At 36.9% G+C, this 25,870-nt stretch overlaps 1 protein-coding gene across 3 annotated transcripts in view; it reads left to right on the top strand.

Annotated features, from left to right (window-relative positions):
* LOC6033474 (triple functional domain protein) overlaps positions 1-25,870 on the top strand; it is a 142,378-nt gene that overhangs the window by 63,590 nt on the left and 52,918 nt on the right. For all 3 annotated transcript variants that reach the window (XM_038265374.1, XM_038265375.1, XM_038265376.1), the window contains exon 7: positions 17,482-17,758. In XM_038265374.1, the coding sequence (XP_038121302.1) occupies positions 17,482-17,758 (277 nt within the window). The remainder of the gene's footprint in view (positions 1-17,481; positions 17,759-25,870) is intronic.

Below are 25,870 nucleotides of genomic sequence, written 5' to 3'. Positions count from 1 at the left end.
AATTTTGAAAAAGTCGTCGGTGTGCCACCCGAACTTGACTATAAACGGACGTAAAAAAAAGGCAAATCTTGCCTCGAAAAATGCCACCGGGTCCGTCTGGGATTGAACCCCCAGGTCTTACTGGGGTGAACGGATGTGTCTAATGTATGCAAATCACTGCTTTAAGTAACTTCCTCGACCTGATTTTTATAATTTTTAAATTCGTCGGCGTGCCACTCGAACAAGAATGTAAAGGAACGTGTCTAATGAATATAAGTTTTTGTCCTTAAACTGAGTTAATATGGACATTTAAATAAGGGTCATTCCAGGTCAACTGGGTACTCTTTTGGACTCGACCTTCACCGATTTGGACCAAGCTTGGAGGGAACGTTCATCTATCGATAGTTAACAGAAATCCCAAGTTTGGCCCTGATTGGACCATCCCTCTGTTTTTGGCACCGCCCTCTATTTTGACGATTTTCTAAAAGACTTTTTCTTCTTTTAATCATATCTTTGCAACTATTCGACCAAAAGACTTTCTACAGGTTGCATTTTACAGAAAACTGTCCAAGGTAGGGCGTCCAATTTTCCCGGGTTTTGAATTTCCCGGGAAACGGGAAAAATATGTTTTGAATCCCGGGAATTCCCTGGATCCCGGGAAATTTTTGCAGCAGCCATAAAATCTATGTTTTCGTTATATTTGTTACGTTTTTCTAGCTTAAATCATAGAATTAGCTCAAAATTGTTAATTGTGATAAGCTACACTTCAATCTGAACAAGGACAGCAGTCTTTAGATAGTTTTAAACACATAAAAAAATGTGTTCTTTGATGTGCTTTGAAATTTAATTGAACCTGAATTTTTAATATGTTTCTTTTATTTTTTTATTTAACAATATATAATACAAAAGCTTATACAATTTCATTGAAAGTGTCTAAAACAACAAGATATAAAATTATACCAGACAATGTAACACTTTGGATAAGTTTAGAATTTTATGTTTTATATATTTTAAAAATTATTTTTAGGTCACTACTAACCAACTACACTCAACCCCCGGTCGTTGGTCACTTTTTCGTTTGACACTTTTTTAGTTTGTACCCCGTTGGTTGGTCAAAGTCAAACTAAAAAGTGACGAACTGTCACTTTTTACACGGCGCTCACGCACACTATCCAAACAAACGTTTGGTAGTGTATGTGAACTCCGTGTAAAGAGGGTGTCAAACTAAAACGTGACCCCGTTCGTTTGACAACAGTTGGTGTCAAACCATCGGGGTTTGAGTGTACCAACAGCCTGAATAGGAACAGGTGATTTTAGAGCAATAAATTTGGAAATCGGTGTACTAATTGTTTTGATCTGTTCCTGTTGTAATCGAAATCAATCAAAACAATCAGAACATTATTCAAAACAAATTAGCTTAAACAGCTGTCTTAATTCGTTACTTTTGTCCTGAATAGCTCCAGATGCCGGTTTATGATGAAAAGTATAATACTTATTAAAATATTATGCTTTTTCATGTTTAAAGTCATAAATATACGTGAAAAAAAGTCTTTTTTAAATAAATAAAATTTAGTAGAAAATATCTAAGGCGCTAATCATTTTGTGGATCTGTAAACAAAAATTTGAACAATTTTCCCTGCAAAATTAATGCTGTTATATGTCGAATACAAATTTAATGCTTATCGATTACTAATTTCCACAACCAAATCTGAATTTCTAGACCAAAATTTAATATGTTTTCAATTTCGGGAATTCTCGGGACAAAATATGAAAAATTCCGGGATTCGGGAATTCCCGGTTTGTGGGCAATGTGGGAAAGGGAAGTCATTTGTGATTGTAGACGGTATTGTTTTGATTCGCAGTATGTTGAGTCAACTGCTGAGGATGTACCTAAAACATCACAGAACGGGGTTTCTCTTCTTTCCATTTCAGCTAACAGCTATCTCCTGTTTATTTTGTTTCACTGATATTCTAAGACGGCTTCTGCTTACTATCCTCTATTTGATTTCGATTTTACTTATATTATTTGATTCTCTTATTTCTCAACGCTTTTCCACTCTATTTTACCAATTGATGCTACTGTAACAAACTGTCTGCTTTCCCTTAATTTGGCAGCGATGTCAATTTTGTTTATCATGTGCCTTTTCTTTATTTATCTATTTGAATAATTTCTCATCTTCCCTGTAAATTGCCCTCAATACAATCTAAGCTTGTTTGTTACCTCTTTTACCAACTATTGTTCATTTCTATATCTACTTCATAAATTACTATCTTCCTTTTACTATTGATTCTTTATATAATATATTTCCTTCACTGTCCATTGTTTTGAAACTTCACCTTTTTCTTAACACTGGAACGCCCAACGCATGTCCAACTTACACGGACGCCCAAGCCTCCCAAAAAAGTTGGAACGGTAACTTCAACTCGCTGGTTCTCGGGCCTAACTCAACCATTCAAGATGATTCTTCTTTCCAGTGATTTGTTAAGATGTCTAGATCATTCTAGAACTTTGCAGAACTTAATTTGATCAAATCTGTAATTTCTGCGACCGAAAACATCGTTACACCTTTTTTAAAAAAACTGCCTCCGCGGAATTTTCGGCGATTTTTTTTTTACACGCGAAAAAAAAGTTGGAACGATGTTTTCGGTCGCAGAAATTACAGATTTGATCAAATTAAGTTCTGCAAAGTTCTAGAATGATCTAGACATTCTAACAAATCACTAGAAAGAAGAATCATCTTGATTGGTTGAGTTAGGCCCGAGAACCAGCGAGTTGAAGTTACCGTTTCAACTTTTTTGGAGCCTTGGGCGTTGGAATGTTAAGCAAGTGAGGTTCGAGCCCTTACTCAATTTATGGAATGATTGAAGGATTAACACAAATATTACTATTGTACTTTTGAAAAACTTTTCTAAAATGCTTAGGACCAAAATATTGTAACAAAACAACGCGACAAAAGAAATAGCAACAGATAAACACGACTCAACAATAGGGAAGATTTCAGGAGAAACAATACACAGTAAAATAACAACTAGTTTTTGAATTCAAACTATAAATAAAACAGTTTTTGCTTTAATGAAAGTTGATAGGCACACTATAAATGGTTAGGCGCTTATACTTACATCAAACCCTACGTAATGTACCACCCCCGGCCGAGTTAAAATGCGTAACCGGAAAAGAAGGTGTGCATGCCTGGCACGAACACTCAAAGCGTGTTCTAGCGTGTTGCTCGTACTGACTCAGAGCAAGGGTGAGATGTAGGTGTAAGGGCAGTGCGTGTTCGTCGGGAACCTGGTGCATAAGATCGGTCAAGTCCCGTTCTTACACTAAAAAGTGCGAATTGCGAATTAACGTTTTGAGTATTAAAAATCAGTTTTGAACAATTCCTTATATTTTTTATTTTATCACCATCGTGTTCCCCGGACAATTTTACATAATAATCAATGTAAACCTCAAACTAAAATTAACTATTCTTGTTGAAAAGTACACCATGTACTTCCGAGTGTTGCGCAAAATCAAACTTTTTTCAGTAAAATCGCTGTATCTCGCCAATATTTCATTTTCATTGATTATTATGTAAAATTGTCCGGGGAACACAATGGCGATAAAATAAAAACTATAAAAATATAAGGAATTGGTGAAAACTGAATGTAAATACTTAAAACGTCAAAATATAATATTAGGGGGCATTCAAGGGATAAAATTTCAGGTTTTATCGTATTTCTTGGACAATTTTCTATAAAATGTAGCCTGTAGAAAATCTTTCGCTCAAATAGTTTCTATGTTATGAATAAAAGCATTTTTTTTGAAAATCGTGAAGGTCGAGTCCAAAAGTGTACCCAGTTGACCTGGAATGACCCTTAAATATTACTGCCGCACTGTTAAACTGACTTCGCCAACTTCACTCTTTTAATTTTATCAAGATAACTTTTTCAAATATGTATAATTTGTTATACTTTTGAGCGTATTATTTCCACCCGAGCAGCCACCATGACATCGTCATTCCTGTCTAGATATCAAAGAGCTGTCGTCGTTGTGCCCACCACCGACCAACTAGAAAAGCTGTTGGGTGAGGTTATGTGCGGCGACGGCGGCGACAATGGTGGAAGGAAGAGGTCGCTCTCGCGTACTCGACGTTGGCGTTTGCGTTACCATTGCCGGAGAGCAGTGCGAGTACACACGAGATGAAATTGCATGTTTTGAGACGGATTGAGGAGGGGGTGGACACATTATAATGTGTGACATGCCACCAGGAGCAGACCCAGCCGCCACATACACGTGTAAGCGCTCTCTGGCTCTTCGCTTATTTAAGTTGAGAGCGAGAGATATCCGAACTTGAGAGTGGGAGAGTCTTTCTCCTGGTGGAGGTCCAAGTTGTTGACTCTGGCGACGGCCAGTGCGAGTTTGATTTTTTCGCAGCTCAGCGGCACAACAAATGCTCATAAATTAGTGTTTCCGCAGAACCATGTCCGATCGGTCGCAGGTTGGCAATCCGGGGTCAAACCGCACGTGATTTGTGGGTTTATCTTGTTCGGAGGGGGAGGATCTACACCCCCTGTTTTAAGGTGGTGTTGAAAGGGTCCACCGGAGGGGTTGCTCCCGAGCCGTCCAAGTTCCGAACCCAGGACGAGAAAAAAATATTCTTTTATCATTCCTCGCTGGTTGTGTGTGGGTTGGGGTGTGTGTGCACGGTAAAGTACCTTCCAGGAGGATTAACTAATTTTCCTGGCCCGAAGAGAAGATTAGGAGTTACGTAGCTGACCTTCCCTGTTCTCAAGGGGTTTCAGCAATACGGAGAGGTCGCGGGTTGGTGAAGATTGAAAAATTGCATTCCCAAGTGTGTTTGTGTGTGTGTGAGTGGTTGACGAAATTACATCTCGAATGTCACCCCAAGACGCCAGTGCCAAGGGAATCTGAACCCGAAGAAATGTTCCCTGCAAAAGAGAGGGGCAGGAGAAGAAGAAAAGTGGGAAATTTCATCTCTTCGTCAAGGGATAAAATGTGCAGCTATGTGCCGCCCACTCGATTTGTGGAAGGATCCTAATTGCTTGAGAAGGAGTCCTTACACCCATTTCACTGGGGAAGAAGGTTAAACCCACTGTGGAAGAAACAACTGACTGCAGGAAATGCCCAGACGAATCAGCCAACACAAATCGCAAACAAGAAAGTATGGCGCTTGGTGTGAAAAAAGAAGATTACAAGAAAGGAGAAAAAAAGTCACACAAATACACAAACTCAGAACGACAGAGTAGGAGGAGGGGTGGCGCGGAACAGAAAGGAAAATATAACCGAGCAGATGAAAGGAAAATTGGTGAAAAACGCTAATAAAAAACGAAAACGCAGCGCCAGAATGGGAAAAGAGTCTGTTTGTGTGTGTGTGAGTGTGCGAGAAAGAGAGAGCGGGTAACAGATGAAAACTTTCGCACTCTTGGGTGCAAATTAAAAGAAGCGAAATATCTCTTGGGCAAAACAGCTCTAATGGTCACTTTTTGTGGTGACCAAACGAAATGAAAATCTGAAAACCTTTGCCTCTTCGACAGCGTCCAACAGTCCAATTAATGTTGTGTGTGTGTGTGTGTGTATGCGTGAGTGTCTCTGTTTTCACAGCCTAGATCTGTGTGGATAATTTTATGTGACCTTTATTCTCGTCGCAGGATCAACAAGAATTTCTCTTGGTGTGTAAAGACCCCCAACCATTTGCGGTTGTGTTTGTGATTAATGAATTAATTATTAAATCAACACGAAAGAATAATTCGTGGTAGTTGCACAATGTTTCACTGTCAAATCAATCACACCCACTCGAAAAAAAAAAACAAAAATTCGGACAAAAATCTAACTTTGTTCCGCAAGTTTTGGAAGTGTATTTCAATAAGTTCAATACCATTATTGACTCGCTTGTTTAAGGCTCGAGAACAACGGGGCGAGGCTATATTTACGACTCTCGCGTTGACGTTTTGCAAAATAAACTTCACACCTTCAATATGATTGGGCGCAGTCTGCACACCTTTGTTGTTAGGTTTACAATAAAGATAAACCGCGATGTGTAGGAATTTTTTATTTGTTTTTTTTTTTTTTTTGTTCTGGTTGCTACGTTTCTTTTGAAACTTTCAACAAGAGTCTTTTAAAACATGCATTTTTTTAAATGTCTTCAAATCGGATTTCTTGATGTTTTTTAGTTAAAACATTCACATCAAAAAATCCGATGGTAAATTTGCACAATGCACAAAAAAATGCAACCGACGGGATTCATACCCTGCACTTGCAGAGAGGACTGGCGCCTTAGCCCGTTTGGCTATCAGATCGCTGAAGAGTGGGAAGCATAAACGCCTATATAAGAGCTTGACATTGCGGTCAAGTAGGTTTCCCATACTAATGGGCTTCATATTTCTGGGTGTTATATTACATGAAATTCCATAAAATACTGCAAACATTATTTTATATTCAGGCCTTTAAACACGCAGCGTGATTACTACTTTTTTGTTGTTCAAAGAAATGTTGAAAATTTGTCAATTGATACAAACAAAACTCTGAATGAAAGTGCAAACTTATTGTGTTACTAGTAATAATTGGTGGGACAACTTTACGAATAATGCTCTAAAACATTAAAAGCGTTTTTCGACCAACGACTTTATTTTTTGGGAAAAATAGAAAATTTGGGACCCGTGGTTTATGGGTAAGCGTGATTGCCTCTCACCCAGTCGGCCTGGGTTCGATCCAAGAAGATCCCGGTGGCATGGGGAAGTAAATGTTGGCCCCGGTCTAATCTAGAGGTTAGGTCGTTAGCACAGTTCAGGTGTAGGAGTCGTCTCCCTGGGTCCTGTCTCGGTGACGTCGTTGGTAGGCAAAGGCCAAAGTTAAAGAACGAGGGGATAATCCTCACGAAAAGAAACGTGAGGAAAGTGCTATTTTGCGAGAGTATAGTCCTCTCACGTGTTCATTCGTTCATTGGACTAGTTCATCCTATTGAGTGGCTTATATGGACAAATGACCGCCACTTAGTCACCGAACCATGGTGGCCCATGCGGTGAAGGCACGGTTCAATATGCCGAAGGTCTTGGGTTCGAGTCTCGGTACCGGTACTTTTTTTTGATGGATGAACTTTTTTGAAGATGAACCCATGAGTAAAGTACTCTCGGTAATTTCGGGATTTATCCTCTCCGTCCGCACACAGTACCATTTTATTAGCGTTATTAGCGATTTAAAAAAAGTAATTTTTGTATCGAAAACATGTTTTTTCAACGACTTCAGCCTCTGGTTAATTCTTACCAAATTCGCTCACATTTTGCACAGATGCTTAAAATAACCCAAAAACCATTTTTTTGCTTGTGTAACATGGGGTTATTATACATGGGTTTCCTAACGGCGAGCTTCCTAAATTGTATGGAGACTTGTTTTCTTGTCAAAGAAAACGAGTCACAAAAAGTTTCATAATTTTCAGCCAAATTAAAAATAAATAAGCCCATGAGCTACGAATTAAGCTCTCAAGATTTCAAAATCTCAAGATTTCTTTTAATCTCGTTGTGTGAACCCTTTTTATGAAAATTCTTCCAAAGCTACGTAGACAGAAGTCAATGAGAATCAATTCAACAAAAATAAGTCCAACAAGAAAACGTAGATGTCATATAAATTCTGCTCTACATAGCATGAATACCATGCGTCTCCATGAAAAGTATGATTTTTTTGTTGAACAAGTTTTCCTACCTACTTGTATGTGACTACTAGTAGAAATTGCATCGATTCGTGCCAGATTGTACATTTTTATGCAAACAACAAAGCATGTTTCGATTTTCTCGCTTTTAATTTAGTATTTTCCACGCAAGAAAACAACATAAAAAATATTCACCGTGAGGGGATTCACACATTCGATTCGTTCCAACATGCATTCCGTCCGGTTATCGCGGTGGCGAACTGCTTTTTTGTTGCTATTGTTGTTGTTCCCGATAACGGCCCGTACAATCAGTCTGATATCGCGTGTCCCGTTGCCTTGTCGTCCGTCCCCGTGTCCATTTTTGGCGTACTGAAGTTGGACTGTCAGTTTGACATTGGCCACCACCAGTTTGTGAAATCGATTATTGTGCCAGGGGTCGACTAGAATGGAACTGTTTGTTTGATTTTTTTTTCTCACGAATTTCGTTGACTTGAATATGTTGTAGATACCTTGAATTGATTAGTATTGTGGCTTGAGGCAGCTGCGCTTCTTATAAAAGAGGTTTTTCTATAGAAAAAAGAAACTTTAATACAAAACAGCTTGTCCACGCGATGTGCAAGCGCTGCGCTATCTTTCATTAAACCAAGGACATTAGTCAGTTAGTGCGAAAAATAGTTGCAGGTGTTTACTATTGCACTGAATAGTCTGGAAATAATGGTCAACCCCGCTTTTTAAAGAACTGCAAGCATAGTACAAACAAATCCCCCCGTTTGAAGTGTATTTATATTTGATATTTTTTATGTGTCTCACTTGGTCATATCGAAATCTGTTATAAAGCAGCTGAAAAAAAATAATTATATTTGTGTGAAAAAAAGGAAGATAAATACCATCGCAAGCGGAATCGCGAGTGATAACGAATACCTGATAACAACACAGCTCGAAGTATATACCTACAAGTGATAACTTTGTGTACAACTTGTGTCCACAGGGTAGGGCAAAATAATGAATACCGGAAATATTTGTCCATTCTGCCTTCGATACTTCAGATCACAGTAAAGTAAGAGGAGAATGTGTTTGTGCCTAATGCACCCAGCCGGGAAGAAATGAGTGAGTGCCAGAAAGGAGCTTTCGAGCGGAGAAAAGTTAAGGAAGCAACCATTGTGAATGTCTTTGTATAAATGTTTACGAAAATCGCGCTGACACTATGTTAAAGTCCAGCAATATTGATAAGGATAGAGGAGGAGACGGGCTGGTGGATGCTACCGATGGTCACAGTGGGGGTGGAAGTGGAGCTGGAGGTGGGGGAGGCCCTTTATCATTCCTGGCGAACTTTACCGGGGGAAATAGTGGTTCCGGATCGACGAAGAAAAGTGGGCGGAAAATCTCGCTGCCCTGGTTCCGACAGAGCAGTGTCACCAGCCATGCCACCCTCGCCCGGCAGCACACCATCGATTCGCCGGGATCGTTCCGGTTTTTTCGAAAAGTAAATATTGTTGCATTTTTTGTGTTTGTTGGCACTGAAAAAATTAAATATTATCATTTGATACACCTCGCGTCTCCATCATTATGAGGAAAAGATGATAATGATTAATGGCACAATTCAATCTTTTAAAACCGATAAATTGATGCTTATTTTCAAAAAATGAAACATTATCCAAATAACCCTCTATCGACAACGGTCCATTCAAACAGTAACGAGTGTTAATGCCAAATAAAGCCAACAAAAGTTTTGAGTGAGATTGTTTTTACCGTAAACTAGGGGGACATTGATACTATTTGATCAATTTGATAGGTTAAAGATATTTTTTGTGCAAAATGAAAAATACGTAATGGGTCCTAAAATAGAGTTTACATTGGTTATTTTATTACATGCAATGATGAGGCTTGTTTTTCCGAGCACAATAACCACAATAACACGTTGTACCACTTTGTTGGAAATAGTTTTTGCTGTAATTGTTTTTATTTGCATGTGTTCGCTCTACAAATGTCTCAAATCAGTATTCTCACTAATAACACCGGCGAACAAAAAACAAAGTTTGAGGTCCCCAAAAACACGTGCTCTTTGAATTTTTCAAAAATATTTAGACGGGGTCGAATGGGTTTTCTCCAAAGTTTGTATGGAGAATTAGGGCTGTTCGCTACTCCCACATATTGTATGCAGTTTTTGCTTGTATGTCATAATTTTCAGTTGGTTCTCATTCAAGTTTTTCCAACTTGCATGCAAGTCAAATCATAATTTTAAAATGGCTATAAATATGCGTTGAAACAATCAAATTTTATAAACCAGGGGTGTTTCAGAAAGGGGAGAACGTGAACTTTAAGATACATGTGAGCAATTCTCTACCAAAACCGGAAATGGATTTTATTTGTATTTTTTTATTTGGCTCAAACTTTGTGGGGGCCTTCCCTATGACCAGAGAAGCCATTTTGCATCGTTAGTTTGGCCATATAAATTTCCATACAAATTTGGCAGCTGTTCATACAAAAATGGTACGTAAATATTCGAAAATCTGTAACTTTTGAAGGAATTTTTTGATCAATTTGGTGTCTTCGGCAAAGTTGTAGGTATTGTTAAGGACTATTTAGAAAAAAATAGGTACGCGGAAAAAAAAAATTCCCGATTTTTTATTAACTTTTTTTTCACAAAAACTCAAATTCCCAAAATACGTATTTTTTGATTTTCGAGATTTTTTTATATGTTTTAGGGGACAAAAATCCGCAACTTTTGAGCTATAGAGAAACATGGTCAAAAAATCTGCCGCCGAGTTATAATTTTTTGAAAAACTGGTGATTTTTGGAAAAAATCGAAATTTCATACATAAAATTTTTTTGGCCTCATTTTTATGCAAAATTGAATTTGCAATCGAAAATTACTTTACAGATTTTTTGATAAAGGGCCCCGTTTTCAAGATATAGCCACCGAAAGTTTGATTTCAGCGAAATATTTGCAGTTTTTCGATTTTTAAAAATAGTGACCATGAGTGACCATCTCTAAAAATATTTTTTTTGAAAAGTTCAGAAAATTTGCTATAAAATTGTCTAAGAGACATCGAAGATTGGACCTATGGTTGTTGAGATACAGCGGCTTAAAGAAAAAGAAACACGAAAATTGAAGTTTTCTAAGTCTCACCCAAACAGCCCACGATTTTCTAATGACGATATCTCAGCAACTAATGGTTCAATTTTCAATGTTAATACATGAAACATTCGTGAAATTTTCCGATCTTTTCGAAAAAAATATTTAGAAATTTTTTAAATCAAGACTAACATTTCAAATGGGCATAATATTCAATGTTTGGCCCTTTTAAAATGTTAGTCTTGATTTAATTTTTTTCAAAATATTTTTTTCGAAAAGATCGGAAAATTTCACGAATGTTTCATGTATTAACATTGAAAATTGAACCATTAATTGCTGAGATATCGTCATTAGAAAATCGTGGGCTGTTTGGGTGAGACTTAGAAAACTTCAATTTTCGTGTTTCTTTTTCTTTAAGCCGCTGTATCTCAACAACCATAGGTCCAATCTTCGATGTCTCTTAGACAATTTTATAGCAAATTTTCTGAACTTTTCAAAAAAAATATTTTTAGATACGGTCACTCATGGTCACTATTTTTAAAAATCGAAAAACTGCAAATATTTCGCTGAAATCAAACTTTCGGTGGCTATATCTTGAAAACGGGGCCCTTTATCAAAAAATCTGTAAAGTAATTTTCGATTGCAAATTCAATTTTGCATAAAAATGAGGTCAAAAATTTTATGTATGAAATTTCGATTTTTCCAAAATCACCAGTTTTTCAAAATCATAACTCGGCGGCAGATTTTGACCATGTTTCTCTATAGCTCAAAAGTTGCGGATTTTGTCCCTAAAACATATAAAAATCTCGAAAATCAAAAATACGTATTTTGGGAATTTGAGTTTTGTGAAAAAAGTTAATAAAAAATCGGGAAATTTTTTTCCGTGTACCTATTTTTTCTAAATAGTCCTTAACAATACCTACAACTTTGCCGAAGACACCAAATTGATCAAAAAATTCCTTCAAAAGTTACAGATTTTCGAATATTTACGTACCATTTTTGTATGAACAGCTGCCAAATTTGTATGGAAATTTATATGGACAAACTAATGATGCAAAATGGCTTCTTTGGTCATAGGGAAGGCCCCCACAAAGTTTGAGCCAAATCAAAAAATACAAAAAATAAAAATGGTCGAAATCGGCCGGTTTTGTAGAGAATTGATCATGTATTGGTTTATTTGTTTATTCAATAGTTCTATTGTAAAATAGTCGACAAAGTAGCTAATTTTGGCCTAAACTAACATTTCAAACTGGTGTATCTCAAAATTGGGACCATTTGGAGCAATTCTGGACCCGGATTCGGATTCAGCAGGCAAAAATCTACTAGGAAGACATATTCTCGCCTCAGAGACAAGAAACATTTGATTTTTTGTTGAACTGTGTTATTTAGTGACAAAATTTCCATAAGCCAAAGATATGTGCTGGATGGAGTTATATTCCGTTCCCCTAGTTGGGATTTTAAAGAAAAATAGTTTGAGATCCGAAAATATAAGCTAACATTAAAAAAGTCGTATCTCGTATGAGACTTCAAAATGCCGTTTTGACCTTGTCTGCACCAAAGAGCCTTTGTCTAAAATATTGTAATCGGATTCCCCGTAAAAATACACGGACCTACAAAAAATTTCAAAAATGACTGCGCATTAACTTTTTTCAGTAAAATGGCCAACTGTGTCGCTGTAAGATGGATGTTGTTGTTTGGATTAAGGGTTTACATACATGAAAGTTTCATGAAGATATTTCATGATTAAACTGAGTAAGAGACGATTTACGTTCAAAATTATGCCATGCGCAAAGCGAACTGTCGAAGTTTGTAAGCGTTTTTCTCTGAACACCGAGTTGATTTACGGGTGCCACGATATCTCAAGATGGGATGTACCAAATTGGCTGAAATTTGGGGTGAAGACTCCCAAGAAATATTCCGTGTGCATGACCAAGCCCGATTTTAAAATTTTGCTTTTTTGAAAAATACAAAAATCTAAAACTAGCGATTTTTTATATGAAAAACATAAAAATATTTTTATCTTTTTTTCAAACAAACGTTTTGAAAATCGGGCTTCGTCATGCACACAGGACCGGTTTAACGAGGCTTCACCAAAATTTTGAGCCGATTTGGTCAAAGCAGTGTAGAGATATCGTGGCACCCGTTTTTTTAAACTGCTAACTTAAAATGGCTATATCTCGGCAATGATACAAAATTTGTTCTGATAATAGTTGAAAATATGTATTTTAATGCCCTTAAAACATAATTAAAAAAAGTTTAACTGTGTGCCCAAACCAACCTCTTACATTTTTGTCGATTTACATGTATGTAACCCCTTAAAATACCAATAATCTCGGGTTAGTTTTCAAAAGGACGCAACCTCCAATACTAAATTGCATTTCTTTTTTAAATTAAACAATGTTGTAAAAGTTATTCTCTGTAAATCTAAATATTCGGAATACTCTCGAATGACATTAGGTAAAACTTATTCAATTTATGTAACCATATCCATATTTTTTTTCATTTGGTTAGTTTCAACATGTTGAATTTTTTCTCATAACTGCAAATACTAGTTAATTTTTAGCTCTTATAAAGGACTGCAAATGAACAATTTTAAGTAGTTCTGAATAATGATTTTTGTGGAAAAGGATCGAATACCAATCATAGTTTATCAAACATCTGAACCGAGTTTTCAGAAGTGATTCTATACTACCTTACGTAGACGGAAACGGTAAAGAAATGCTTGGAAAATAGAAAATCCATCCTTTCCTAGTATAGCTGCAAAAGCTACCTTTATCGAATTACACAGCAGCAGAGGCAGAAAAAGAGTAAAAAAAATACATTAATTTAACAGCGTGCAAGCAAATTGAGTGGTGTGATAAGAATCCAATTCGTGAGTGAGAAAAAGAGCACGAGAGAGAGAGAGAGCGAGGAGATTAGGAGCTTCTCTAAAAGCTCGGAGAGTACGTAGCATAGGTTAGGTATACGATTTCCGTTCTGGTGTAAACACATCTGCTATTCAGACCCGTCGACGCGAAGAAGCAGCAAGGGCGTGTTTGTACGCATTTTCCACATTTTGCGGATTTTCCAGCCATCAGTCAATTTCGAGTCGATGATGGTTCAATATGTGTGTATTTTCGATGCTGTGTTTTACGTTCACAGTCTCATGCGACTTGCGGAGGAAGAAGAAGCTGGAAGTACTAATTGCCCTTATCGGCGTTGCCGGGGTGGATTAAACCGGGGGCTTTTCCGCAAATACTGGGGTTGACGGCGGCATGGATAGAGAATGGGAGCGGGGTGTGGGTTTGCCGGGATGTTCGTCATAACCAACGTCATCAATTTGGACTCGTTGGGAAGATGTGTGTGGGTTGCAGTTCGATGTTTTATGTGGTTGGAGAGTGCTAAACTTCTTCTTTGAATAATTGTCAGTAGAATAAATGAAGATGTACACAGAAAAAAATATTCCTGTAAATTTACATTATTTATCATGTACCAAAAAGTATCATGATAAATGATGTATATTTACATTAGGTTCATTGGAAATTTACATTAGATTTATTGGAAATTTACATTAGTTTTGAAAATTTACATTAGTTTTGGAATTTACATTACTTTAGCAATTTACATTAGTTCAAAGCAACTAATTCTGATTGGCCAATGGGAATGAGAAGCTCGACTTGGATTGAAGTAGGAAAAGGGTGTGGCCTATGTTCTATTTTAAAATGATTGAAGCGGGCAGCAAAAGGAAATTCTGATTTTAAAAAGTTGTTTCACAGGTAGGGGACGCATTCTCGTCGACGGTCAAGTGGAATAATGCTGGACTGGAATCGAACGGACGACGGGTAGGATGTTCGGTGTTACTGCTGCTACCCGCTGCCGACTGAGCCATCTTCGCATTTTATAAACGAGCGGCTAAAGCATCAACTTGTTCAGGTCGAGGCACAGGCAGTGAGCCAGCGAAGTATGAGAGCGATAGAAAGAGAACCAAACATAACTATTTTTAGTTCGGGTAGTTTTGAAGTCAACGTTTGGCAGAAATACATTGGATATATGATTTACATTAAATAGGAATTTACAGGAAGCTGAACGCGGGTAGAAATTCATCAGATTTGAGTTTCCATGCTCAACGTTTCCATTAGATTCATGATTTACATTAGATTTAGATTTACATCGAAGTAATTTCCATTACTTTTTGCTCATTACATCATATTTCAACATTACATTGAGTGAGTTTACATAAGAAACAGCATTTACTTGCTGTGTAAATTTACATATTTTTTTCTGTGTATTTTTAACCACAGTCAAGCTTATTTTGTAAATTTAAATTTCGGGGAAGACAATTTTCGTGTTTATTTTGTAATTTGCATCGCTTGAAGTTAACTAGCCCTCATCGTCATCGATATTATTGAATTTATTCATCGGGTTAATCGCTGTTATTTACATAAATATGGATACACATAATGCTGGTGTCGCCGAGAACAACATCCTACTAAAAATAGCACCCGAGAGAAACGCGTGGGCAAAAGAAAGCCTCCGATAGCTGCTGCTGCATGACTGGGTATAATTAGAATGTGAACCCGATAAGCTGCCTCGGTTTGGCACAGTGTTGAAGGAGTACATATTTTGTGATCGACACACCAGGCGACCGGGCAGGTCTCCCTTTAAAGTATTGAGCATTATTATGAGGTTTCGACCGTGTATTGTAGTTAATTAGAAAAGGTAAAAATACTGCATTACGTTGGTCAGGTTACGGAACGTATTTAAATTTTTTGAATATTTTTATATTTTTTTTCAAATCTAGTTAGTTTTTAAACGTAAATCTAGACGTAAATTTAACATTTGTCGAATTCTCTGAAGGTAGAGCATCAATTCAAGCGGAGTATCCCTCACTTTCTACTATCAAAAAAATTAAAAATATGAAAGCCCCTGGAGGATGGCATTTTTTACATTTTAATTAAAAAATTACCAGAAGCAACTTTAAGTAGCTTGGTCAAAATTTGCAACACATGTTTTGATTTGGCATATTTTCCCAATAGTTGGAAAAATGCCAATGTAGTTCCGATTTTGAAACCGGGTAAAAATCCTGCTGAAGCCTCAAGCTATCGGCCCATTAGTTTGCTTTCATCTATTAGTAAATTATTCGAAAGAATAATTCTTAATAGAATGATGACGCACATTAATGAAAATTCAATTTTCGCTAATGAGCAGTTTGGATTTCGCCTTGGGCATTCAACTACTCATCAGCTGTTGAGAGTTTCAAATTTGATTCGAAGCAACAAATCTGAGGGCTACTCTACTGGCGCTGCTCTTTTAGACATAGAAAAAGCATTTGACAGTGTTTGGCATAAAGGTTTGATTGCGAAATTGAAAAGGTTTAATTTTCCGATTTATATCGTGAAAATTATTCAAAATTATTTGACGGATTGTACTCTGCAGGTATGTTATCAGAACAGCAAATCTGATCAACTACCTGTACGTGCCGGCGTCCCTCAAGGAAGCATTTTGGGTCCAATTTTATACAATATTTTTACTTCTGACTTGGCTGATTTGCCCCCAGGATGTCAGAAATCACTTTTTTGCTGATGATACAAGCATCTCCGCCAAAGGTAGAAGCCTTCGTGTCATCACAAGAAGATTACAAAAAAGCTTGGATATTTTCAATTCTTATTTGAAAGAATGGAAAATTACTCCAAATGCTGCAAAAACTCAACTTATTATTTTCCCTCACAAACCAAGGGCTGATTTTCTTAAACCAAAAAGTCATCACATTATAAAGATGAATGAGGTAAATTTAAAGTGGGAGGATAAAGTGAAATATCTTGGACTTGCTTTTGACAAAAACCTTACTTACAAGGATCACATTGAAACTATACAGGTTAAATGTAACAAATATATTAAATGTTTGTATCCACTTATAAACAGGAATTCTAGACTTTGTCTCAAGAATAAACTGTTAATTTATAAACAAATTTTCAGACCTGCCATGCTTTATGCTGTGCCGATCTGGACAAGCTGTTGCTTAACCAGGTAGAAAAAACTTCAGAGGATTCAGAACAAAATTCTGAAAATGATTCTGAAACTTCCTTCCTGGTTCAGCACCAGCGAACTTCATCAAATAGCCGAAGTTGACACTTTGGATGTTATGTCCAATAAGATAATTGATGCATTTCGACAAAAATCATTGCAGTCTTCAGCTGCATTGATCCGCTCTTTATATAGTTTATAAGTTAGTTTTAAGGTATCCCTTTTCCCTTTTGTACATGTAGGACCTCCTACATTTGAAATCACTGAATAGCGAAAGCTACAATATTTCATGAATAAATGAAAGTTGCTAGTGCATATTTAAAATTGAGGTGAAAAGTCATCAATTGTGATTGGACACTCAATAATATTTTAACTGAATGAATGTACATGGAAGAAAAAAGTCTGAATAAATATAAATTTAAAAACAAAAAAAAAAATCCCTCACTTTATTTTTCCAAATAATTGTTTAAAGAATCGGAAAAAACAACTCATTGTTGCGTGTCCTTAACTTTTTTGCCACGATCATTTAATTGTAATCCACCTATAAATAGCTCCAGTTCCAGTGAACATAAAAATCAATACACCATCACTTTTAATTATTCATATTAAAGCAGCTGAGTGCAGCATGGGTCGGAACTTTCCCCTTCGTTGCCCGTTTATAATGATCTGTTGCCAAATGGAACTGCATCCACAGTGTTGTTTATTGATTATTTCCCATCATTAGTGTGGCATATAAATGTATTCTAATCAATTTTCTTCTTTCCCCTCCTCCTCCAGGGCGGCTTAGCGGAGGTGACGTGGGTGATAGCGGACTACGTCGCGACCCAGGGCACCTCGGAACTGACGGTGACGAAGGGCGCCCAGGTGGAAGTCATCGACATGAACTGCACCGGGGCGCCCGAGTTCTGTCTGGTGCGGCTGCCGATCAACTCGACCGACAGCCAGGAAGGACTGGTGCCGGTGTCGGTGCTGAAGCCACTGCCCTCCTCCCACAGCAAGCTGAGCTGCAAACAGCAGCAGCACCAGCAGCAGCGGGACCCGGACGCGTTAGGAGGTGAGTTTTGCCTTCCTCACCTCACTGAGGCAAGGCTATAAAATCACTCGAAAAATGAACTTCTTAAATACGACTCCTAGATATACCTTCACGTATACCTATCGACTCAGAATCAAATTCTGAACAAATGTCTGTGGGGATGTGTGTAGACATGATTTTTTTTCCACACGATTATCTCAGAACTGGCTGAACCGATTTTGGCCGGATCCGCCTTATTCTGTTCGTTTTGGGGTCCCCTAAGACCCTATTAAATTTTATTCTGTTTAATGAAGTACTTTTAAAGTTATGTCAAGAAAAAGTTTTTTTGTAGCTGCAAAAAAGGGTGATTTTTGCATAACCTCAAAGGCCGGATCTTTTTGCTTACGCGCGAGAGCCGCGCAGCATGCGTAGGGATTTTGGTCCACGCGGGGGATTGGCAGCCACACCCCCTTGCATGCGTATCGCCCGGTTGCCACATTGCTTAAGCAGTGTCTGCGTCTCTTCTGGAAAAAATCTGTATTAATTATGTTGCTGCATCATTTTGTCTCGACAAAGATTTACACGAACTCTTTAATTTTTTCTATAACTCATGAGACTTTTATCCTTTATTTTGGAGAGTTGGTAAAAAAATAATTGAAAATTGCTGTTCAAGTAAAATCAATAATTATAAAAAATAAATGAAAAAAAATTAAAGGAAAACTCTTAAATTAATTTGTAAATACAACCTAAAATACAACATGAATGCGAGGAAGGCACCAACCACCATAAGGTGGATTAAGTAACGTTTTTATTTTATTAATTAATTTATTTGAAGAGGACACCAGATGTTGTACCTGTCTTTGAGGCCATGCAAACTAACAATGTTTAATAGATTATGAGTAAATTTTTCATACTATTGTTTCAAGAATTCAAGAATCTTCAAATTTTCATTGAACATTGGCAACATCTCCTTGAAAAATCTCACTGTGAAGAGGACAGTTCTGGCTCCTCTCCCTTAGCTCACAGTTTAATGTGCATAATAACAATATAACTGTACAGTTTGGAGCAATTTGCTATAAATAATTGCGAAATACTTTGGATTTCGGCCACGACCGCAACCGCAGATTCTGCAAAATTACACCCGTTAAGAATTGAAATTTAAGTGCGGTGCTCAAAATTGTTTGAATAATTCCACCCGACCGAAGCCAATAACTGTTCAAGCTTGGCTTCCAAATTGCACCTTCCCGGGCCGGCCGCACTTTGTAATCCAAGTGTTAATCCTGCAAATGTATTCTTCAATTAGGATGATTGGTCTCGCAGCGGCTCCACCGCTGTAGAACCTGGTTGACTGGTTCGCCTTGGTAAACAAAGTGGAGCCGTGAAATATAGGCGATTTTCCTTTAGTGAAAACGAACGCGCATTCTTCACACCCATGGATTCGTTCTGACAAATTCGCACGTAGTGCTTCTGGCAGTGTCCCGAGAGTCAATAATATCACCGGGTCCAAGAGTTGCGGTTTTGTCGTTTCGTTGGAGCCTGGACTCGTGTTTTGCTTTTATTGTTGGTGTTTTTCATGGTGATTAATATTTTTGACATCTATCTTCCGGCGAGGTCGGTTCGGTTCTAAACATAGGTAAATAGGTCAGGCCCATTTGTCAACAGGGTTGGCTAATTGCACTCTAGATTAATGCGATTATTCTTCTTTAATAATTTATAGTTGAATGAATCAAATTTAAGTTTCTATTTATGTTTACATGGCACTATAGAACGCAGCTGATTGTTTGAATGTATACTGGAGAATAATAGGACGATCACTGCCAGTATCGATGTTTTCAATGTCGAATTCTGATTCGAGTCGTAAATACGACGAGTGCTGAAAAATCAAGTTTTGCAACGAGTTGCTTACAACATTTTTGCAATTTCGAAAAACGCTATTGAGCAATTCCAGCCCAAAACAGGAATTTTTTAGGTACTTTTTTCTCGACCCTCTCCGATTTGAATGAAACTTTGTAGACATGTTATCCTAGGCATATATAAGCCATTTTTGTGTATATGGAGCCAGTTACACTCGATAATGACATTTGAGAAGGGCGTAAATGTTTTAAATATTTTTGTATTTCGTAATTTAAACATTGCTGTATCTCGAAGCCGTTGCATCGTATCAAAAAGTGGTCAAAGGATTTTTGTATTTTTTTAGGTGAGTTGCTCCATCCTGCATTTTTCGTGAGTCTTTTTGTAACATCTTAGGCTATTTTCACAAAAATTTTGAGCGAAAAAAAATCGTGGGCTCACCTTCACTTAAAAATCAAAAAATCTCATAAAAGTGGAGTGTATTTTTCTTCCAGTGTATTTTTTTCGGAAAGCCCGTCAAATTTCGTACAAGTTTGTCTTTGAACAATTTTTGATACGATGCAACGGCTTTGAGATACAGCAATATTTAAATTACGAAATACAAAAATATTTAAAACACTTACGCCCTTCTCAAATGTCATTATCGAGTGTAACTGGCTCCATATACACAAAAATGGCCTATGTATGCCTAGGATAACATGTACACAAAGTTTCATTCAAATCGGAGAGGGTCGGGTACAACCGATTCCCTATTTGACATGGAATTGCTCTATTTAAATGTAATTTTATGTCAAACATCCATGTGTTTAGTAAAATCACCCATTACAGTGTTGAAAAGTAGAACTTTTCAGCACTGGTATTGAAAGGTATTAATTTTCCATTCTGTTGTTATTGGTAGGGAAAAGTAGGCCGTTTCGTTTCTCCAGAAGGACAGGAAAAGTTGACAGTTTCACAGCGGAATTGCCAAATGGACTTTTTCAAACAATTTTTATTAGGAATTTGAACTTTCTCAATAGTTTACTAACAATAATTCATTTGAAAAAATTGCAAAATCCCATTTCAAGACAATACTATTATGAAAATCTTGAGTTCTGGAGTACTCAATCAAAAATCAATCTAATCTACTGAATCGTTGACCAGCCAGCCAGTATACAGCTCACAGTGGGAAAAAGGGACCAAAAATTATCGCTACATGGTTTTGCGCAAACCATCGATTGTTAGCTTCATTTTTGCACCAAGGACAATAATCCGATGAAAAATTGCACTGCACGGACGGACCGGTGGCCGGATTACTGGCCACCAGAAGATCCGGATTTTTTAAATTAGTATCAGATTTATCCAATTGTGAATTGATACGCTTTCTTCTACCATGAATGGTCATGCAAAACAAAAAACCAATAAATATCATATGACCCATCGGAACCGGTTCCACTGATCTCCGGTGGCCACATCCGGAACCGCATTAGGAAACAGCGTAAATTAGTCATGCGACGTATCAAACTTCATGATTTTGAATGCATCAGCCCTATATTTTCCAATGCCAATATCTCAGTAGCTAATTATCCAATTTTCAATTAAAAAAAATGCAATGTTTGTGAAATTTTCCGATCTTTTCGAAAAAAACTGTTTTGATTTTTTTTTTAAATCAAGACCGCATTTCATAAAAAAGGCCAAATATTCAATACAAGATATATAGTACCGTATGTCGTTGCAAATATTTTTTGAAGTTCATGTCTCTCGACTCTGACCAAAAAAACAAAAATTTATCAAAAATAAACTACAGTCATCCCACATATTCGGAATACCCACAAATTCGGAACACTTATGTGATAATTTGTCAATAGCATGCCAAATGCAGCTTTTCTCTCGACCCTACTATTTTTAGGACCTTTATTTGGACATTTTCTTGCTATTTCACTAGTAAAAGTAGTACTTTTTGAACAAAAAACTTCACTAAAAGACTATTTTATCCAGAGCAGCAAAGCACTGCCTCCAAATTGCCTGTTCCATGATTGTGGGATGTTATTGTGTCTCCCACAATTGTGGAACACCTGAATTTAACTGATATTTTCACAAAAAAAAGTTATCAGACCATGGATAAAACATCACTAAGCTTGAGTTTCACTGGTTGCAGTGTGTGAAGTCATTAGTTTGTTACAAATATGTACTCCTGAAGAGATCCAAAGTTTGTTTACATCCGTAAGAATAAAGTGTTTCGAATTTGTGGATTTCAAGGGTCAAAGTTTTTCTTCAAAAACTTGATATAAAAGTAAAAATTTGCAGTTGTTCGATACAGCATTCGAAAGATCGCATGAAAAGCTTTCAAATGAAGGTAAAAGCGAATCATTAAGTTCAATTACCGATTTGCTATGATTTTTTGAACATTGGCTGATCTGTAAACTGTTCCGAATATGAGGGATGACTGTACAAGCCGTGAATTCAACATTTCATTGAAGTTTTTCAAAAATAGTTTTCGAAATATCTTTGTTTTTAAGAAATTTGTTTTTCTCTAAAAAATCAGTACTACTTAAAAATTAAGTACTGTATATTTGAATTTCTCAAATATTCAAAATATCTTAATTGAACCCAAACATGCTAAATATGATTATAAACTCAGGAAAATGGATTTAAATGGGTTTCGGTTACATTTTTTTAATGATCACAATTAACTTTTTTTTAAATGCAGGCGTTTTTGTTGTTTATGAAGATCAGAAAAAGAAATGTTTGCGCAACGGCATTGCAAAACTTTTATTTCATCTGGAACCGGTCACAGAAGGTCGGAATTATTTTTTTTTACTAATGAGACACTGTCTTATCTTATTGAAAGGCGTAATTTGAAAATAATTTTTGAAGGTATTTATAATCTTCGTAGTATTTAAATTTAATCAAAATCCAAATTTACTGACCTCGGTATGACTAAAACGGAAATAAAATGAGCCAAATATTTGGTTATTCATTCACTGCTGACGATTTTCAATTTGTCGATTCTATATAGATGATTGAAAGCTTTGATTACACATATCAACTGGCTCTCCGCGATATGACACTCAAAAAACAGCACAATACTTAACATAGATATTCAAATGAGCAACTCATTAGGCGAGCAAGTGCTGTGTGGTGATGACGTGTGTTTGTATTTGTGATTGAGTGTAGATTAAATTCATTTTACAAATATCAATTTGGAGAGTGCGAAACTCACACTCAAGGCATCCAGGCCTTATGAGAGGAGGTGTTGTCCCACTCCTCTGCAAGGGTCTTTGTGGCCACGGCGAGTAGTTGGCTAGTCACGACCAGCACATGGCCATGTTTGGCTGTGTACGCGCTGTCATGTGTCAAGAAGAAAATTCTCCTTTTGGGGGGGCGAGGCAGAAACTTTTGTTGGCGCAAATACGGGTGTCAGAACGGGGAATTTCGGAGCGTGCAGTGACGGTTGCGTGGTTTCGTACGGGATCCGAAATCGGTGTCTTGTTGGGGTAATTAAATTCCGTAAATCATCTTTCGCAGAATTTCATCTCTCAAAACGCGCATTTCTCACCTCTCTGCCCTTGGCTAATTAGACACAGTCCGCACAGTGTAACGTGTGTTCCAATCGCGCACTATTTAGATCAACCCAAGTTTCTGCCGCTGGCCAAAGTGTAGCCGGATGTTAGGGTGATCGGGCGTAATTCGAAAAAAAAATAGTAATTTAAGAGTCAGCTTTGACAATATTATGTTTTTGTTTTTTTATTTCAATTTGTTGTAAATTAAAAAAAAAATTGATCACCCTAACGGACCTACATACCGACATAGAGGTAGACAACCTATAGCGCACAGGACGACACGCCACGGCGCGCTAAAGAGGTGGGAAGAAGCTCATAAATTCCAAAAATAAGTTGCGATTTCATCTTAAAAATTCGATGGCGTTATGGCGCAGAATATCGGTAGGATGAGATGAGACACGGTGTAAACAAAAGTGTTTCAAGGTCCCGCTTGTTGCTGCTTCTTCAGAACTTTGAAAGGTATGCTAGCTTGCAACAGTGCTGGCTGGAAGCTGTGGTTGTACTATGAAATTTTTCTATTGATGTTTTTGTCAAATATTGTTGATGGAAAGTAAAAAAAAAATGTTGAAAATTTGTTTAAGATTGGTATTTTGATGAAAACTGAATACATTTTTGTATTGTAGAACCGTAATTTTGTTCATTTATTCATTAGTTATTGATGAGTTATACAATAATCTCAAAGATCTGCTACCCCTGCAATGAAATATCGGTTTCATAGGTAATTCATCAACATTTAAATGCCGGATATTTGATTTTCTTATACATCGTTGGATAATTCTCCCAAAGACTTTTTGACGATGTACAAAAACCTTAATCCCGGCACTGTATCGCACCACACTTACTGGTTCAGTCTAACTGGCCCAGCCGCCATATACCGCGCGCTTATGTCGCGACGACCACGACGAGCAGTATGCAGAATCAGCTCTCCGGATGAGGTATGGCCAAGTCTCGTCGCGTCTCGGTCGCGTGAAGTAAGAGAAAAAAAAAATAAAATTCCGATACAATTCGGCGGACATTGAAAATGCGCAGCACGGTCGAATTTGGAGTGGGAAGTGTTCAAATGTTACAATAATTGTAATTATTTTTGGAGTGCATGTGCCTGATTAAACGCTGTTGTGAAATTCACATGTGAATAGTTGTGCGGTTTAACAATAAACTGTTTAGTGCTGAACTATGCTGTTGGAAAATCTGCTGTAATTGAACAATGTTAGAGGAAGTCTGGTGTAAGTTTCTTTGAGTGTGAGTCTTGAAAGTTTGATTTGATTTATTCGATAATGTTGAAATTAGTGATAAACGAACCATTAATATTTTTTTTGGATTTACATTTCTTAAAAAAAAATCCAAAACAAATCATTTGTTGATGTGTGTATCATTTCTAAAATTTGCAAAATTTGTGAATTGCTGTTTCTAAATTATTTCAATTTCATCCTCAAAATTGGGTAGAACTAGTAATTTGTATGAAAATGTGTTATGAACTCTCTCGAAAACTCAAAGTTATAAACATATGGCGTGTTCAAGAAAAGGTTCAAGTGATGTCCTGTCTGCTTGTGTATCACTTTGATTCATAAAATATCAAGACTTGAAGGTCAGCTTATGCTGGATGCAAAGTTTAAGCTTCACATTCCTGCTTATTTGTTTATCCATTCGACAGCTAAGCAGCACGATGGTTACGGATTGTTGTTCATATCGCTAGAAAGTATTCATGTTCCAAAAAATCTGATTTTTGCTCGCTTGGACTCAAATGAAAGAGTATTAGTTGGACCTTCAAGAAAAAAAAACCTTAGTTTCAAAAATCTAGCCAAACATTTGAAAAAGTCGTATGAAACTTTAAAATGCCGCTTCGACGGTGTCTGGACCAAACAGCCTATGTCAAAACTGAGCAGCAATCGTCCGAGAGAGCAATCGTGGTACCATTTACGGGCACAGAGAACAGTGCTCGAGATGGCCGAGAGAATTACGCCTTCGAGTTCATTTCCAAAGCAAACTTCATCCGTCAAAACAAAAACGTGTTGTATACGGGAATCGAAACAGGGACCTTTGACAGACTAAGTCATCGTCAGAAAGTCATCGCTTTTGGACTTTTAAAAAGGACCATAAATAAATATTTTGGACATTCGGGCATTATTTTTCATTGTTATAAAAACGTGCAGAAAATTTCACTTCATTTTTCATTTTTTAATCATTGAAGTTGATAAATGAGCACTAGGGGGAAAATACCCATTTTCGTCACAAAAAGCTTTTCAATCTATTCCCTGCGCCATTTCTCACTTTTGCAGTTTGCCGCAAACAACATTTTAAGATATAACTAACAATAGAATATTGCTTGCTCATTTTTATTTGAGCTATTTATTATTTTGAAATAGTCAAAAACACTTTATGAAAGCTTTAATTCATGATCAAAGTTTTAATAAGCCGGTAATAGAAACAGGCTGAGAAAGGGTATATTTCCCCTAGTTAGATGACTGAGAAAAACTCATTTTTCACAAAATTTAAACTTCAAGAGGCTGTATCTTAGCAACCAGCAACATCAAAATCAGTACAAATCAGGTACCCTTTTAATTTTTGCTTTTCGAAACTATTTTTTGCAGGGGTGTTTTTCCTTCATGAAGTATTTTTAAATTGCAAAACAGAAGATTTAAAAGAATACCTTTCAATGCCTTTAAAAATTGCAAATTTGGTTTTGAATCTCAAACAAAATTTTCGACTTTTTCCTAGAATCACCTTTTTTAAAAAAAAAGTATTTCTCTTGTACCAGTGTTGCACC

Source organism: Culex quinquefasciatus, chromosome 3, assembly GCF_015732765.1.
Source record: "Culex quinquefasciatus strain JHB chromosome 3, VPISU_Cqui_1.0_pri_paternal, whole genome shotgun sequence".
Classification (NCBI taxonomy): domain Eukaryota; kingdom Metazoa; phylum Arthropoda; class Insecta; order Diptera; family Culicidae; genus Culex; species Culex quinquefasciatus.
Note: the sequence above shows the minus strand (reverse complement) of the source record. Positions and strands in the feature narration are given on the sequence as shown.